General features: G+C 36.7%; 1 protein-coding gene across 4 annotated transcripts in view; it reads left to right on the top strand.

Annotated features, from left to right (window-relative positions):
* Nucleotides 1-2,257: 2,257 nt before the first annotated feature.
* Nucleotides 2,258-18,698, top strand: part of TRIP4 (thyroid hormone receptor interactor 4) — a 64,998-nt gene continuing 48,557 nt past the window's right edge. The window contains exons 1-6 of one of the 4 annotated variants that reach the window (XM_049905552.1): nucleotides 2,258-2,711; nucleotides 6,738-6,907; nucleotides 7,590-7,723; nucleotides 13,319-13,531; nucleotides 15,180-15,258; nucleotides 18,027-18,156. In XM_049905552.1, the coding sequence (XP_049761509.1) occupies nucleotides 2,611-2,711; nucleotides 6,738-6,907; nucleotides 7,590-7,723; nucleotides 13,319-13,531; nucleotides 15,180-15,258; nucleotides 18,027-18,156 (827 nt within the window). In that variant the 5' untranslated portion in view covers nucleotides 2,258-2,610. The remainder of the gene's footprint in view (nucleotides 2,712-6,737; nucleotides 6,908-7,589; nucleotides 7,724-13,318; nucleotides 13,532-15,179; nucleotides 15,259-18,026; nucleotides 18,157-18,698) is intronic. The other 3 variants (XM_049905553.1, XM_049905551.1, XM_049905554.1) reach the window with 3 other exon arrangements.

Genomic DNA, 18,698 nt, shown 5'->3' on the forward strand with positions numbered 1-18,698 from the left:
CCGGTATGGTCTCAGAGCTCTTTAAAATCTGGCCAAATATACTAACGGTATAGACCTACACCCCTGACACACAGTGAACAACACAACTCTAGAAAAGGAGCTGGTAACTAGCTATTTTCTGTCCCGGTGGCTGTTTTCCAATTACAACACCCCTGGGGAGCGATTTTCACTTTCTGAATACCGTCCATTTGTAACACCCATCCCAGTGCCTTGGGATGTATTCTGTTAAACGCTCACTTGAAAGGCAACCCTGAAAGTTTACGTAGGGCATTGATTCTCTCCCATAACATAGGGTACTCGGTACTTTAGCTGGAATCAACAATTACCTTATGTTACAAAAGCAAAGGATCTAGGCAACGGGTTAAATTAACATTACAATAGTAGTAAAAGCTTTGAAAATTACCTGTCGTTTCCTCTAAACCCTGGAGTCTAAGATTACAGCCAAATTCCTACCAGGAAAATCAACAAGCCTCAGGGTGTTCTTTTGTTCTTGGTCTTCACGCCTCCCATCTCTAAGCACAGGGGTTCTTCTTCAATGCGCATGATTTTCTTTTCAGTTAAAGTGGTTGCGGAGCAGTGATTAAGAGCTCAGCCACTATCCAAAGGAAACCCTGGTGGCATAGTGGTTAAGAGCTGGCTGTTAACCAAAAACGTCGGCAATTAGAATCCACCAGGCGCTCCTTGGAAACTCTATGGGGGCAGTTCTACTCTGTCCTGTATGGTCGCTATGAGTCGGTAATCGACTCGATGGCAGTGGGTTTTTGGTACTATACAAAAGGTCGGCAGTTGGAATCTACCAACCGCTCCTTGGAAACCCTATGGGCCAGTTCTAGCTCTGTCATATAGGGTCGCTAGGAGTCAGAATCGATTGGAAGGCAATGGGTTTGGTTTGGTTTTGTACATTGGTCTGAATTACTTAACTCAAACTCACATCCCAGATCTTAGCGAAGACTGGCACTTCAGAGAGAATCTACTAGCTTTTTCTCCTAGTCCACTTGCCGAGTAAATTGCTAGAAAGAATTGCAAATATATCTTTGCACACAAGGGGAGTCTACATCTTATTATAGCTGTGTTGTTTGTTTTTGCTTGTAGCTTTCTGTTTTTAATACAGCTGGTGACAGTGAAGGATGCAAGTTAGAGGAAAGAAGTTAGGAAAAAAGCAGTGATGCCTAGTAAAAACTTATAATTTAAATATTTGCTTTCCAAAAGTGCTTCTCCTTTACAGTAATAAAATACAGGGCGCTGTGTGGTGTGAACCTGAAAATTTTGAAGGCCTGGCGCATTAAAGAATAGTTGTAGTATTTATGGATAAAATTTCTGCCTAGTTTTATATCAAAGGATATTTTAAGTCATGTTAAATGGGCATGCCTGCATTGTTCAGGCTGAAATGTGATAATGATTGTATATGGTATTATAACTACAGATCACAATTATTAACAATGTTTACGTTATTCTTACGGACCTAGTCATTTCATTATAACATACATCGTGTGCTAAACGTTGGAATACAAAGACTTAAGGCATAGTCTCGATCTTCAAGAAGTTAACAGTTTAGTTATGGGGGTTGAACACATACAGCTCTAAATAAACAATCTGGATACATTAATTCGTATTATATGTAGCAGATTTTTATGAAAAAGCAGAAACTTGCACCCATTATTAACATTCAGAGTATTTCCTTTAAAAAATGTTATAAAATCATACATTTAAAAGATTTATTCACAACAAAACAATCTACATTGAATTTAAATCAATATACTTATATGATCTTGATTATTTATGCCAACGAAAACGTTAGCATAAAAAGAGGAAACAGCATTCAATTTACCGTAATTACTTTATGTAAACAGCTAATGGGGCTGAAGGATTTTTAACCTATGAATGTAAAGCAAAGCCAGACAATGAAATTTACTAATTCAGTGAATCAGAAGACATTATGCTCTACGGAAAAGTCTGGCTAAATTTTTCCCATCACGTTGTCCCAGAAGACTCTTAAATCTGGTCACCGTAAACGTCTTAAAAGTCACCACAGAGGACTCAATGTGGAAGGTCTTCAGAATCAAACCACCTCATCTGTTTTATTAAAAAGTTTTTTCCCCCTTGAGCTTGCTGAATTGTCTTGGCCCTCCTGGAAAAGATCTGGCTCAAAAATTTAAACAGGAAGAGGTTTTAGCAGTGTGAACCTAGTACTAGACTACAGGGGTTATTAACAACGACCACAGCAACCACAGCAAATACTTAATAGCGCTTACTTTTGCCAAGTGCTACTTTAAATGTCTCACATAAAACCAGGTCCTCGGGTATTTTTCCCCCGAACTGTAGTTTCTATAGACATTTGCTCTTTCTTCTCTGCAGAATTCCCCATGGTCTTCCTTGAGTCCTATATCTGACAACGTGGAAGAATCACGAGCGGATCGAGCTCGCAGACAAGTGTAAACAAAAAAAGTAGAAATAGGGGGCCCAGGTGGCAAGATCCGTGTGGCGGCGACGCTACAACTCCGGGCGGTGTCGACGGGCGGAACCCGCGCGAGCGAGGTCGGTGTTGCGCAGGGGACTAGTGGGGCGCAGGACGCGGGGCTTTGGCAGCCCAGCTGGTTCCGGCTAGGAAAGATGGCGGTGGCTGGGGCGGCGTCCCGGGAGCAGCTGGTTCACTGGTGCACCCAACAGTTGCGGGAAACTTTCGACCTGGATGTCAGCGAGGAGATCATGCAGTGAGACCGGTTCGGGCCTGAGGCGGGAAGGAGCTTTGGAATGTGCACTGGCAGAGCAAACGGGGAAACGGGGAGGACTGAAAAGTTGATGAGTGGAAAATGTGATAAAGGCTCCGTTGTCGGTTTCTAGGCGCCGAATTTTGGCTTTCGGCTTTACAGTTTAGCTTCTGGAATAGGTTGTCAGGCTCCACAATCTGCCAGTAGGACCCTTTTTCCTAGGAAAATGCCAAAACCCTGGCAATTAGACCTGTAAGAGTGCCCCGGGAGCCAGTGTCCTTAGAAATTCTCTGGAGAAAAGGGATAACCAAATGGTCTTTCCAGAACACTTCCTCTGGACGTTTTAGTTTGTCCCGTCTGAACTGTGTCAAATAGGAATTTAAATGGGGGGGGGGCGTGGTATGGCGCAGACAGCTGCTGACTCAGGAGTCCCAGGTTCTATTTTCTGTTGTAATATACCTGCTTTGGAACCTTGGGTAACTTAATTTCCCTCTCTGTACCTTAGATTCGTCATCTATAAAATGAATAACTAGCAAAGCTTATCTTTAAGACTTTGATTCTTATGAAATGGAGATAGAGAACACGATCTAACACCTGCTTTCAGTCGATTTGTTTAACTTATCTGTTGTTGGCAGATGCTAGGGCCACAGAGACGATCAGTACAGTTAGGTTCTGCTTCCCGGATGAGTGCTAAGGTGGGGGACGTGGGGGTGTTGCGGGAGCTGGAAATCAAGGCCCCTCCTTGAGATTTGAGAACTCGGAAGGTTTCCTGGAAGGGATGGCTTTTCACCTGAGGACTCAAGGATGGGTAGTCGGAGTGGGAACGTCTACAAAGATGGGATGTAATTAAGGAAGCGAAAGTAATTCAGTGACCCTGGAACCAAAATTGCAATTCTAAGGCTTTTGTAGGAAGTTCGGTGAGTTTGGGAGAAAATTTGTTGGTAAAGAGAAAGTTAAGAGAGCCTATTTAAAGGACTCAAAAAAATACTGGAAAGGCCTACCAAAAAAAAAGCCAAATTGTATGGTTTGGCTTTTCCCCTTATTTGAGGGCAAGATTAAATTGAATAAGTAGTTTTTAAACTTTTATTTTAAAGCAGTGGAATGCTACCAAATGAAATCACGAGAATTTGTGATATATAAAATACACAAAAAAAGTTGTTTTTATTAATACAGATGTAAGTAAATTCAAATTTACCACAATAGTCACTCAGTTAAAAACAAAAAAAACATTGAGGCGATTTTTGATGCATCAACAATTGGAAATGGGATATGAATGATAGATGCAGTCTTCTCAGTCTCAGAATCCAATTGTATTTTGTTTGGTTTCAGTGTCAAGAAAATTCTAATTTTCATGGTTATTCTACAGCTCATCTTGCAGCCCCAGATCTCTTCAGCTAAACTTATCCACACTCTTGAAATTTGAAGAAAAATAGGTTTTCAAGTTGAATCACTATGCTAAACACCTGCTTGCATTTTTTTTAAATCATACGTATAAGTTAGACAAGAAATGCCCAAAACTTCAGTACTGAAACTACCTATGATATAGTAACTATCGAACTACTTGTTAGATGTTTACTAGTTCTTGTACAAGAGGCTGTTATTGCCAAGATGAAAGCATTTACTATGGAAATTTGCTGGGCTTGCATGACATTTAATCACAAATGACCTAGGTGTGTGGTAAATTTGTACTAGAACAATTTCATATGAGCAGCCTTGAATAGACCTGAATTAAAAAAAAAAAAAAGACAGCATAGAGCTACTACCTTCCTAATCAGTGACACATTTGTAAAACATGAACCTCTGTACACAGAGTTAGCAAGATAAACGTTATTACACAGTCTGCAAAAATCTGTTTTGATTGTCTCCATTTTTATAACATTTGGTATATAACACATTTGGATGAATGCTGTTCTTTATTATACTTTGTTAAATATTTACAATGAAGTTTAATCAAATGTTTTTGGAATTCTTTTAAGTTCTTCCCTATGGTTTGAAAACTCCAAGGTTAAATAATCCCTTGAGGTTCCTTGCAGCTCTGTGAGCCTTTGATACCAGTAAACCAGTTGCTATAGAGTCTATTCTGACTCATGATGACCCCATGGGTGTCGGAGTAGAACTGTGTTCCACAGAGTTTTCAATGACTGATTTTTCAAAATTAGATTGCCAGGCCTTTCTTCCAAGGTGCCTCTAGGTGGACTTCAACCTCCAGCCTTTTGATTAGCAGTTGAGCATGCTAACTGTTTGCACCACAGTGTCTGGGTAAACTTGGGGATCAAGTTGACTAAAATGTAAAAGTTCTGAAAAGCCATTGTCTTTTTTTTTTTTCAATTTATGGTAGGTTTGAATACACTCTTTATGAGGTCCAAAGCAGGGCTTTGAACTGGTTGGTTCAGATTCAAGCCCCTGCTGAGAATTTTCATTTCTAACAAGTTCCCAGGCAATGCTAATACTACTGGTTAGGGACCAATTCTGAGAGCCACTAGTAGAGCAGTGGTTCTCAGAACTTTCTATACATGAGAATCACCTGGAGATCTTGTTAAGCCGTAGATTCTGATTCCCTGTATCCTGGATGGAAATGCAGATTCTCAGCAGGAGTTCAAACCCAAACGAACCAGTTTGAAGCCCTAGCCTAAAGGCACAGATTTGTTCACCTGTGTATCATAACTCTGCAAATCTACCACATTAGGAAAAGGATATAACGTTAATAATAATTTTTCTTGCTTCCTGTACCAGTGTGTCTAAATTAGAATTTCTTCAGGTCTTACAATGCTTGCAAGGTCTGATATCTTAATTTATAAGTAATTTGTATCTACTGTTAAGACATTCACTATAGAAAACAAAAAGAATCAGAAAAGGATAAAGGAAGAAACTAAAATTACTATAATGCCTCAACCCATAGATGACCACCGTTTCCATTAGTATGTTCTCATCGTCTTTTTAAAATAATTTTTAAAATTGTAAATATAGATGACAAAACATTTGCCATTTCAACAATCTTCACATGTTCTTCGTGTATTTTTTTCTAAGTGTATTATAATGTAATACATTTTCAAAACATGTTCATTGTAGAAAAAAAAAAAAACACAAAGACTGTCTTTCAGCCTACCATACCATTCAGTGACATTCATTTTACTGTATAGCCTAATAGTCTTTTTCTGTACATAAGTATATGTATATATACATTTGGGACCATATGCTGTACAGCTATCCTACTGTTTAACATTATAATGGGAACATTTTCACAAGTCAGTAACAATTATTAAAAAATTTGACTTTTAGTGGTGTTATAATATTACATATGTAAAATCTAAAAACCTGAACTTATTTACACCTTCCCCTATCAAGAGACATTTTAAATAGTTTTTAGTTTTTACTCATTCAAATAATGATGCAGTTAACTTCTTCGCATAAGTTTTTTCTGTGTTGTTTCAAATAGGGTCCTAGAAATAGAATTTTTGGATCATTTTTAAGGAACTTGAAATATATTGGCTGATTTCTAGAAAAGTTGTACTGGTTTATACTTTCATTTCACTTTAAGGAATCTTCTATAACATCTCCTTAAAATCTATGTATTCTGACATAATGCTATTCTTGAATATAGAAACAGCAACTGGTTAGATTGTAGTATATGTTCATGTCGTTAGCAAAAAGTAGGAAGATTTTAGATTTTGCAATATAGCAATTAAGTAATTCTTATTGTTTACAGGAAACTGTAATGATTGCAGAAGTATAATTATAGGAGCTATTTCTGTGTTAGGGACAGCCCCGCTAGTCTAGCTTCACAGCACTGATGTGATTCTAGAAATATAGATAAATAGTAAGTGGTTGAATATGTGTGAAGGTTACATTATGTGCTACTGGAGGTCAGGGCCCTAATCAGATTTCCATCCCAGCATCTAGCATAGCAGTTGACTCAATGTAAACACTCTGATGGATTCGTGAGTTAATGGTTCTTACTACCTTGGTGATTATTGAAAAACATATTGGAAGCTAGCTGTGTTTCAACAGCTTACATCTTTTCCTCCTGAGGTATGTTTTGTCAATTGAGAGTGCTGAAGAAATCCGAGAATATGTTGCTGACCTCCTCCAGGGAGATGAGGGGGAAAAAGGACAATTCATCGAAGAGCTCATAATCAAATGGCAAAATAATGATCAGGAGTCGATTTCTGATCCTTTGCAACAATGCTTCAAAAAAGATGGTAAGTAAAGGATGAAATGTTCTTTATTTCAACACTAGGTTTATAGGATCTGGTACTTTCTGTCAGCCTACATTTCCTCACAGTTAGTGTAAGCAGAATCAAATGTGTCCTTTTTATAGTTCAGTTTTATATAATCTGTAATGAATATTGTTCTAGTTCAAATTTTTCAACTTAGAAAATATCAGAAGAATATCTGTTTCCAGACACAAAATGTGGCTTCAGAATAATTTGAAAGTTTTATATTTTCAGGTATATTTGTACCTGGACAAAAGTAAAATGTTGATTAATTATGGTATGAATAGCATTTAGAGGTTAACCATTTAGTTAAGCAGTATAAAAGATGAGCATCAAACTAAAGAATCTAACTCATATTTAGCTGTAGATTATTGTACAATCTATAATATCAGATTTTAATTCAATTTCTTAATCCTAATCAGTAGTATTTTTGTTGTTGTTCGTTATAATTGAATACAATCTTGAAAATGATGGCTTAAATTTAATTCTGGTTTGAGAGAGAAAGGTAATTAATTTAAAAATCTGCCTGGCTTGATATATTGGCTCAAAATATTGAGAATTGTCTTCTTTTTTTAGCTATTAGAAGTTTAACAATGAATTCTGTTATCATCAGTCTGTGTGTGTGTGTGTATATATATAATATATATATATATTTTCTCATTTAAAGAAATTTTAGATGGGCAAAGATCAGGAGACCAGATAAAGAGAAGTAGACGGAAAGGGAGAAACAGACAGGAAGTCCCTGCATTTGCTGAGCCTGACACAGCCATAGAGGTCAAAACACCTTTTGATTTGGCCAAGGTGAGTGCTTATAGAATGAAGCTGTTTCTGGCCATATGGAGAAGAAGATCAAGTGACTAATGCATTTCAGAGAGCAAAGTGTACACATTGGTCTTGAATGGCAGCTTTTCAACAAATGCGTGATAGAAAATGATAACTATGACATGCCGCTTTCTGTATAGTAGACTTTTTTTGGCAGCATGAGTATATCAGTAATGTTTGCTTAGAGATGAGACTGAGATGCATCTGTGTCTGTATATTATATATGATGGAACATATTTAAGGCAGGGCACGAGCACTTCATTTTCAACATTCGTTGTGTGCTTATACTAAAAAAAAAAAAAGCACAGTTCTAGCTCTTGTTGAGCTAGTGTCCACCACTACCATCATCATCTTAATTCAGCTTTTAGAACTTTTTCACATTCTGTCTTTTGATTCTTATAACAGTCATGTGGAGTGAACCAGAAATATTTGTAATCATGGCGATTTGACAGGCTAAATTTCCCAAAAGAAGGGACTAGTTAATTAAGCTAAAGCGGAAGTGTAGTAACCAAAAAATTCTGAGTGCAGTGACCATGCTGAAAATATGGAAAAGTGTTTCTACAATAATGTTAAGTTAAAGATAAATAAATAAAAGCTTTTTATCAATAGGAAAAAGATGAGCAAAAACCATTGCAAGTAAAAGCAAAAGCACAAATGACCGCTAAACAAAGATGTTTAATCTCACTAATAGTTAGTATGACCAACTTGTCCTGGTTTGCCCATGACTTTCCCAACATTAGCACTGAAAATCTTACCGCCTGGGAACCCCTGCAGCCCCAGACAAACAGAATGGTTGGTCACCATACCAGTAAGCAAGTAAACATGCATTAAATCATTAAAATATTGCCTATCAAATTGTCAAAGATTTTAAAAAGAAAATACTCAGTGATGGTGAGGTATTAAAACAGGCATCTCTTACACTCTGCTGGTGGCAACATAAAGTGGCTCAAGCTTCCTGTGGGGTAGTTCGTCAACATCAAAAACTGAGGAAATGTTCATATAGTTTTGACTATTAATATTACTTCTAGAAATTTAACTTAAGGAAATAGTCAGAAATATACAGAAAAAACTTACATTCTTCATAAAAAATAGTCTTTATTAATAATATTGAATATTGAACTAACCTGATTGTTCAGCAGTACGAAAAAGATTTAAATAAATTTTTGTTCCCTCATTTGGTGGAATAGCATACAGCTAATAAAATTGTTCTTTAAAATATATAACTTGGGAAAATATATAACATAGAATATTAAGTGGAAAAAAACATGAATCAAAGATGTATATATATGTATATGGGGCCCTGGTGATGCAGTGGTTAAAGGTTTGGCTGCTAACTAAAAGGCTGGTAGTATGTATATATGTATACGTACACACACACACACACACAATCATATATTTATACACACATATTTGTTGTTACCGTTGATTCTGACTCATGACAGCCCCATGTGTGCAGAGTAGAACTGCTCCATAGGATTTTCAAGGCTGTGGCCTTTTGGAAGCAAATCACCAGGGCTGCCTTCCAAGGCACCTCTGCTAATAGGTTGCGCACTTTCAGCTGGTAGTTGAGCACTAAACCATTTGCGCCGTCCAGAGACTCCTTCCACATGCATGTACACCACGGATTTCCATCCATAGAACCGTATACATACGTGGAAAAGGCCATAAGGAAAATGTCAAGGGTGTTCTTTCTTTACGTGATACGATAATCAGGGTTTTAGTTTTCATCTTTATGCTTGCATTTCCTTTATTCTTCTTCTTCTTCTTTTTTTTTTTTTTTACAGTGAACATAAATAGCTTTTTTTTTTAGGTGAAAAAAAAAGAATAACAAGTAGTGTAACAAACACCCAGAATGGTGGTGATACACTTTTTTCGTATTTGCTTCAAGCTTTTTTTTTTTTTTTTAAGTAAATAGAACCTTACAGATAAAGTCAAAAACCTCTTTGTTCCCTATACTCCCAGGGGACACTTGGCAAAGTCTAGAGACGTTTTCAGTTGTTGCTACATCAGGGTGTGCTCCTGACATCTAGTAGGTAGAGACTGGGGATGTTGCTAAACATCCTACAATGCACAGGACAACACCCACAACAAAGAATACTGCCAAAGTACGAAGTTGAGAAACCCTGCATACGCAGTCCTGCTTCCTTCTGCCCTACTGTGCTATTGTGAATTGGTATGAATCCCAATAACCCATTTTTTCATATATAGGGTGTCCATGAACAATAAAAATTACTGTTTTGTGAGTGTGTTTTAATGTACATAAATGGTATACTGTTATAGTTTGCAAACCTTTTTTAGAACTTGGTATTTTTTAGAGTTCTGCATGCTGATATATAGATTTTGGTTTGTTACTCTTAAGTCCTATATAATATTACATTGATTTAATTTCTCCGTATAATCACTTATACCAATTAAATCAGTGCATAGCAATACATATTTGTGCTTTTATAGTATTTTCTATTATAAAAAGCGCTGCAGTGAACATTCTTGTACGTCTCTCCTTTGTGTACATTTGAGAGACTTTCTTTGAGGTGTATTTGCTTGTTACTAGAATTGCCAGGTTGTAAGCTTTGTTCATTTTTCTTTATCAATGCTACCAAATTAGTCTCTAAAGTGATCGCACCAGCTTTATAATTCCACCAGTAGTGCCAGAGATTTCTCTTTTGCCAATACAATACATAGTGTTGTCGGACTTTTTAAATTTTGCCCATTTTAAGGATGAGAAATGGTATCTTATTTAAGTTTGCAATCCCATGATTTCTAAAGAGGTGATGTCATTTTGGAGGTTTTTTTTTTTTTTTTTGTGGGTGGGGGTGGCTTATGTGTTTGAGTTTCCTTTTCTGTAAACTACTTATTCATATCCTTGGCTTGTTTTCCTACTGAACTAATGATCTTTTTCAAATTGATTCATGGTTCTTTATGTATTCTGTGTATTGCTCCTTTGTTGCATATATTGTGGATCTCTTCTAATCTGCACTTTGTCTTCAGTGGTAGTCTTTTGACGCATAGAGTTTTTAAATTTTGATGCAGTCAAATATGTTGATCTTTTTTTGCATATGTTTTATGTTTTTTGTGGCTTACTTAAGGTTTAAGACATTTTTTCCACCCCAAAGTGAGAAAGATATTCTTGTAAATTTTCATCCAATATTTAAAAGTTTTGATTCTCACATTTAAGTTTGTAATCTACTGAACATCACTTTGAGTGATTTTTTGGTATTACCCTTATAAGTAAAAATAGTTGTTTTTTCAGTAGAAAGTATATTTTGTGTATGTGTGTGTATATTAACATATATGGTGATTAGAAGTATATGGAATCTTAGTAAGGTAAGAGTAGAAGCATTAAGAAAGGAAAATGTTTTCTGGTAAGAGTGTTGAAATAATGAAGTTGTTGAAGCCTTATTTCATAAACCTTTATTTTGTAATTTTATTCAGTAATTACCAAAGACCTGTTCTTTTCCATGTAGGAACTCCCCTGTGCGCTAGAACTGTTAAGAATAATTCTCTTCTCTGAAACTTCAGTCTCTGGAAATGACTGAGAAACTCTCAATCTAGAGGGAAAGCAATGAAAAAGACCACAGCATGGTTTCAAAAAGAGGCATCTATAGATTTTAAGTGTCAGAAGCTGATAAACAAGGTTCTTACAAAAAACTTTTTGTTTTGTAACATACATACAGAAGCAAACAGGTGAATTTTTCTAAACTGACCATACCTATATCCAGAAAAAAAAACCCATTGCTGTTGAGTCGATTCCGACTCATAGCGATCCTATAGGACAGAGTAGAACTGGCCCATAGGGTTTCCAAGGCTGTAATCTTTATGTCACACCTTCTCCTGCGAAGAGGCTGATGGGTTCAAACTGCTAACCTTCTGGTTAGCAGCTGAGCACTTAACCACTGTGCCACTAGGGCTCCCGATGCCTATATATCAGTCCTTTAAAAGACACCCTCATATGTCCAAAAATCACAGCCCTCTCAAGGGAAAACGCTTCCTTGACTTCTAGCACTACTGCTTAGTTTGGCCTGTTTGAATCTATATGAATGAAGCTATATAGTATGTACCCCTTGTGTCTAGCTTCTTTCAATTAGACATTATGTTTTTGAGATTTGTATTGTTTTGGGTAGCTATACTTTTTCATTTTTATTGCTACATGTCTGAATTATCTAGTCTGGGTTCTGGGGCTATAACAAAAATATCACAGGTGGATGGCTTTAACAAAGAAAAATTTATTCTCTCACAGTCTAGGATGTTAGACGTCCGAATTCAGGGTGCCAGCTAGCTCCAGGGGAAGGCTTTATCTCTCTCCACCTGCCCCCGCCGGGGGAAGGTCCTTGTCATCAGTCTTCCCCTGTCAAGGAGCTTCTAAGCATAGGGACCCCAGGTCCAAAGGATGCGTTATTTTCCTGGCTCTTGTTTCTTGGTGGTATGAGGTCCCCATGTCTCTCTGCTTGCTTCTCTCTTTTATATCTCAAAAGAGATTGACTTAAGACAGGACCTAATCCTGGAGATGGAGTCCTGCCTCATTAACATAACTGCCTTTAATCCTGCCTCATTAACATCATAGAGGTAGGGTTTACAATGCAGAGGAAAATCACATCAAATGACAAAAAGGTGGACAGTCACACAATACTGGGAATCATGGCTTAGCCAAGTTGACACACATTTTTGGGAGACGCCATTCAATTCATAACACCGTGTAAGGCTCTATTTAGTGAATACATCACAATTTATCCGTTTTACTGTTGAACATTTGGGTAATTTCTAACTTTAATGCTGCAGTGAACATTCTTATACATGTCTTTGGGTGAACGTATTTACACATTTCTGTTGGGTATATACCCATGCGTTGAATTGCGGGGTCACAGGATTTGCATATGTTCAGCTTTTGAAGATACTAGTTTGTACTCCCACCACAGCAGAATTCTAATTGCTCTGATTCTTGCCAGCATTTTATATTTTCTGCCTTTTTTCAATTTAACCAACCTGGTTGGTGTGTAGTGGTATCACATTGTGGTTTTATTTTGCATTTTCTTGATGACTAATGAAGTTCATCACCTTTTCATGTGTCTGTTGGTCATTTGGATATTTTCTTTTATGGAGTACCTGTTTAGGTTTTTTTACGCATTTTTCTATTGTGTTGTCTGTCTTTTTCTTATTGATTTTTTATTGAGTCAGTTTTTTATTGATTTTTCTTATTTTATCGGTTGTCCATGTTTCCAAATCCATGAATACTGTCTGCTTTTAGATGCATCCTTGTTTCTTATGATCTCCAGTTTAGTTGTTCTTAATTACAAATGTCACATATACAGCCTTGACTGCTACATTTACCTCCACCAGCCATAGTGGGGACTGAATGCTACTAACAGAAAAGGTAAGGTTGATTATTAGCTAGTTTTTCTAGAATATAACCTTTCCTCAGACCCTTAATTATAACTCCCTTGTGTTTCTCCCACTCCCTCCCTTCTTCCACAGTTCCTGGGAAGTGTATAAATGTTATCAGACAGAGGCAGAGGTTGTTCTCCCTTGACCGTTTTCATTGTCCTAATTGATGCTCTTTCTGATGTCTCTGTACATTAGGCACAAGAGAACAGTAACTCCTTAAAGAAGAAGACGAAGTTTGTCAATTTATACACAAAAGAGGGACAGGACAGGCTTGCGGTCCTGCTCCCTGGTCGCCACCCTTGTGATTGCCTGGGCCAGAAGCATAAGCTCATCAATAACTGTCTGATCTGTGGGCGTATTGTCTGTGAGCAAGAGGGCTCTGGCCCTTGCTTATTCTGTGGCTCTCTGGTAAATTGTTTCTTTTCTGTTTTGTTTTAGTGAGCCTTGTGTTAATTAATATGTAGGACTATTCAGGTTCCTAGTAATTTTTCTTTTCCTTAGTTAATTTCTCTGCTAAGATGTCCAGTGAACTCAACAGGAGTTTGATTAGTCAGATACCCAAGGTTAAGTGTTAGTACTGAGGCTTGTTAGTGGGAAGGGTTTTGAGAAAGTGCATTGTTGAGGAATCCAATTCTTGGATCAGATTAACTTCAGTGCAAGAGAACTTTGGGACCTGATATGTCAAAACATTTTGTCAGAGTCTTCAGATGTGGCTCGTATCCTTAGGGGAACAGAGCCACTGTGACATACTTCTCAGGTCATTATAGCTTCTCTTTCCAGGACACCTCCCTGTTAGAGCTCTGCTCTGTCTGAGACAATGACCTGGAAGAAGTAGCACTAAGGACTCTCTCACAAAAGCCCTAATGAGCTGTCTAGAAAGCTTATGCTGCCAGTTGAGCTGGCTGGCAGAGGCAGTGGCATTTGGTGTTGGTGAAGGCATCCATTTTATATTGCTTTATTTTCTCTCCTTTGAGGAGGCCCTTAATTTTTTCCCATATATTCAGAGAATAAACCAATAGACAATGGATGGCCTGAAAAATGTAGGTGTATACCAGTAAAAATGTTCATGAAATGACAGTAGATCGCTTCCCATACAGGGCTTTCTCTAGAGAAATACGCTATAGCTGCTGGAAGAACTCTTTGTGCCATCGAGGCAGCTCTTTGTTCGGAAGTACATTGTTTTCTCTTAGGTCCTTTGGATCCTTCAGTTTAAGAACCTGTAATATAAAGCAGGTTTGCTTTGAAGTCTTATTAAAGTTTTATAAGCTCAATATGAAATTGTTTTTTAAGCAACCCCTTCTCAACCTCGCTTCTTAAATTGCAGTGATTTTATAATAAAACTTTTTCTTTGCTTAATGTATTAACTATAAGTAGACAATGTTTGAAGGCAAAGAAAATATATAGTATAAAAGCTAGACTAGTTCTCACTGATTGGCACTGTAATTTGTTTCATTTTCTGGTTCTAATAAACATCCTTATAATTTTTCTTGTAAGACTCAACCTTCAAGATTAGAAGTGGGAAGGCTTTCTAAAAAAAGTCTTGTATTTTTTTTTCAGTGTTTCCAATGGTAGCAAATCTTTGTCCTTTGTGAGAAGGTTAGTTGTTTTTATTTTTTTAACCATCAGGTCATTCAAGGACACTTGGCAGTCAGATCAGTTTATTATATGGCTCATAAAAGAAGAAAGAAATGGGAAGAGACCTAGGGCAAAACTCATTTGGATATATATTTTTGGTATATTTGTCTAGATAAAAAAACACCAACAGTCTCATTATTTTATTGTAGTAATATAATGTGTAATATCTAATGTGCAGTTGGATAATAGTTAAGTGCCACAGCTCTTAACCAAAAGGTGGGCAGTTCGAATCCACCAGGTGTTCCTTGGAAGCACTATGGGACAGTTCTACTCTGTCCTATAGGGTTGCTATGAGTCAGAATTGACTCAACAGCAATGGGTTTTTTATGGGTAATGTGTAATTTGATGTTACTTTTTAGGTACATCAAGCAAACAATGTAACTTTATTGAATCATGTATTTTTACTATTATTACTTTGTAGGTATGTACTCGTGAAGAACAGGATATTTTACAGCGTGACTCACACAAGAGCCAAAAGCTGCTGAAGAAGCTCATGTCAGGTAGGCAGCGTTGTTGTGATTGGATCACTGTGGTGGTGGTTACATCGTGTTGTATCTGTGACTATTTCTCTGTCCTGTATCCTGGTATGCAAGATGTAGTTCATTCACTCACTTGTTCTACAAGCATTTATTTTTTAAAAAAAATTTATTAAAACCATGTAACATTGAGCAACAAAATAAATTTACGGTAGTAATGGCTTATAACCCAAAGCATAAAACGAGTATCCATGAGACCACACTCATTATGTTAGATCCCTAGGGCTGTCGTAATAAAGTAGTACAAACTAGGTGGCTTCACACAACAGACATTTATTCTCTCACAGTTCTAGAAGCTAGAAGTCTGAAAGCAAAGTGTCAGCTGAATTTCGCTCGCTCCAGAGGCACTAGCGGAGCGTCCTTGCTTGCCCTTTCAGCTTCTGGTAGCCCCAGATGTTCCTTGGCTTATGGCAGCATAACTCCAATCTCTGCCTCTATGTGCATATGGCTGTCTCCCTGTGTTTCTCTGTCTGGTCTCTTCATATAAGAACACCAGTCATACTGGATAAGGGTCCACCCTACTCTGGTATGGCCTCTGGTTAACTATATCTGCGGGAATGCTGTTTCCAAATAAGGTCACATTCATAGATACCTGGGGTTAGGACTTCAACATATCTTTTGGGGAACACAGCTCAACCCATAACACTCATAAAAAGAAAAAAATAACTGAATAAGTTAACAAGCGGGGAGAAGGACAATTCTTTCTTACAGAGGAAATCCAATTAATGAAGTAGAAGAAATGAGAGTAATAGAAAATCATCATTAGAACACCACAGTAGTAATTGCTACAGGTAAGATCCACAGATGGATGCTAAAATTATTGGGCAAATGTTTAAGCATAGGAGATTTGCAACGTCTTGAAAGATAAGACTGAGGAACTGTGACAGATTGGAAGAGACTAAGGAGACTTGACAGCTATGTAGGATCCAAGATTGAATCCTGGAACAAAAAAGGACATTAATGGGAAAAAATGCTGAAAATCAAAATCTGTGATTTAGTTAATAAATAGTATTGTACCATTGTCACTTTCTTTGGTTTTGATAATTGTGCCATGGTTATGTCAGAATGATATTAACATTAATGGAAGATGGGTAACAGTTATACAGGAACTCTACTATTATTGCAGCTCTTTTTTAAGTGTTTTACAAAGGTCTTAAAAAAAATCTCAAAATTTAAAAACTTAAAAAAAAATGACAAAAATAGTTAAGGAAATTCTTAAAAGGAAAAATATACCCATTACTGCCCACTTAGACAAGTATTTTGTTTGTGCTTTAGTTCATAGTTTTTTTTTTTTTTAATGTAGATTAGTTGATATTATAAAGTAGCAATCATTGTACATATAGAATTTTATATTTTTCCTTTGTTTCAATTAATATTTTGTAATTAGTTTCTGTGTTGCTATATAATCATTATTTATTGCTCCTAGTGGCTAAGAATAATCTGTTAATTTGATCTGTTGTAATTTTATTACTTTTGCCTCATTACTAGATATTTTGGCTATTTCTAATTTTCCTTAATTATAACTAATACCACAAATGATTAATATATCTTTTGGTTTATTTCCTTGGGATAAATTCCAAAGAATGGGATTACTGAGTCAAAAAATACAATCATTTCTGATATTTGAGAGGTCTTTGCTAAATTAATTTACCAAATATTGTACCAATCTATAGAAATATTAGCAATGTACCCCTAAATCTGTCATTATTGAATTTTGAAATTTCATTTTTTTTTATAGTTGTCATTTTTTTACATTATTAATGAGACTGAACGTGTCTCCATAGTTCTTCAGTTTGGATTTCTGTAACATCATTATTATGAGAAAAGGTAGTTCTAAGTGCCTTTTTTGTATTTAAAAGACAAGAATGACTTCTAATTTTTTTTTTTCAAAATTTTAAAATAAATGCTTAGCGAGACTTTAAATAGACTTCCGGTTATAGGTAAAGAGAAAGGTCAGCCTTTATTACAGCCTAGTTTTTTTCCCTAACACATTTTGGGTCTTGGTGTTATTATAATCTGTGGCTCTCTCTTCTGGGATATATAGTTTTATGGTATTATGTTTCAAAGGAGATAAGACATGGGTGGTGGAAAGAATTTGGGCTTTAGAGTTAGATCTGGGTTCAAATTTCATTTCTGCCTTCTAATTTCTAACTGAGTAAAAAAAAAAAACTAAACTGAGTAGATTCAATAAATCTGTTACCATCTATGAACTTCAGTTTCCTTATCTGTAAAACAGAAAATAAAAGCTGCCTTACAGGGTTGTTGTGAGACATAAATAGTATAATGTGGAGTAACCACCCTAGCATCTAATAGGTTCTCATTAACAATTTCTAATCCCTGAAATTTCTTCTCTCTTTTCTTCTATTATTTAGTTTTCAGTTTTGATATGTAAAGGTATGTTTAAATGTGATATTCAGCCCTACTCAGTAAAATTTTTTATTTATGTGGCATTGTTTTGTTGTGTTGTTAAATAATTTGATACCCTTAGTGACCCAAATTTCCTTAAGAGAAGAAAAGGAGACTAACGTTTATTGAGAACCTATTATGTGTCAAGCACTGCTTAATGCTCTACAGTAAAGCCTGGTCTGAGTACTTGTTTGTTTTCCATTAAAGTGAACGCTTCAAGCCATCAGGGGCTGAACCAGATCTGCTGGTGTTTTGTTTGCTGCACAGTGGTACAACTAAGCTTGTATTATAGGCTGACACCATTTGATGTCCTTATTGAATTTCAGGGACGGAGAATTCTGGAAAGGTGGATATCTCCCCCAGGGACCTTCTTCCTCATCAGGAGTCTCGAATTAAGTCTGGCCTAGAGAAGGCTGTGAAGCATAAAGACAAACTATTAGAGTTTGACAAAACTAGGTATGATATGGATGAAATAACAAATGTTAAGAAATAGATTAGTCCACAGATTCTGGCCATTGTTCCAATATTATTTTGGAACTTGATACCTTCTCAGGGTAGAATAGCAAAATTTAAGTTAAAAGAGAGCTGGGTCCCATAGACAGGATGCCTACGTTGCGTTTTTGAATCCATGTTTGAATAAGACAGGCTCCTACCATGAGGATGCTACATTGCAGCATTTTTTGATTCTTGGCAAATGCTAGTGTACTCCTTGGAAAGATGATTCAGGCTGACATAATTCTCCATTTGTTTTACTTGCAGCCATTCATGCTCTCAGTCAATAAATATTAGAGTGCCTACCATGTGCCAACTGCTGTGCTAGACTCTGGAGAATCTAGAAATTGCCTCTGGAGAGCATACCCATCCCCTCCCCCCGCCCCGCGCCAGCAAAAAAAAAAAAGAAAAACCAAACCCATTGCCATCGAGTTGATTCCAACTCATAACGACCCTATAGGACAGAGTGGAACTGCCCCATAGAGTTTCCAAGGCTGTAATCCTTA

This window comes from Elephas maximus, chromosome 13, assembly GCF_024166365.1.
Source record: "Elephas maximus indicus isolate mEleMax1 chromosome 13, mEleMax1 primary haplotype, whole genome shotgun sequence".
NCBI lineage: Eukaryota > Metazoa > Chordata > Mammalia > Proboscidea > Elephantidae > Elephas > Elephas maximus.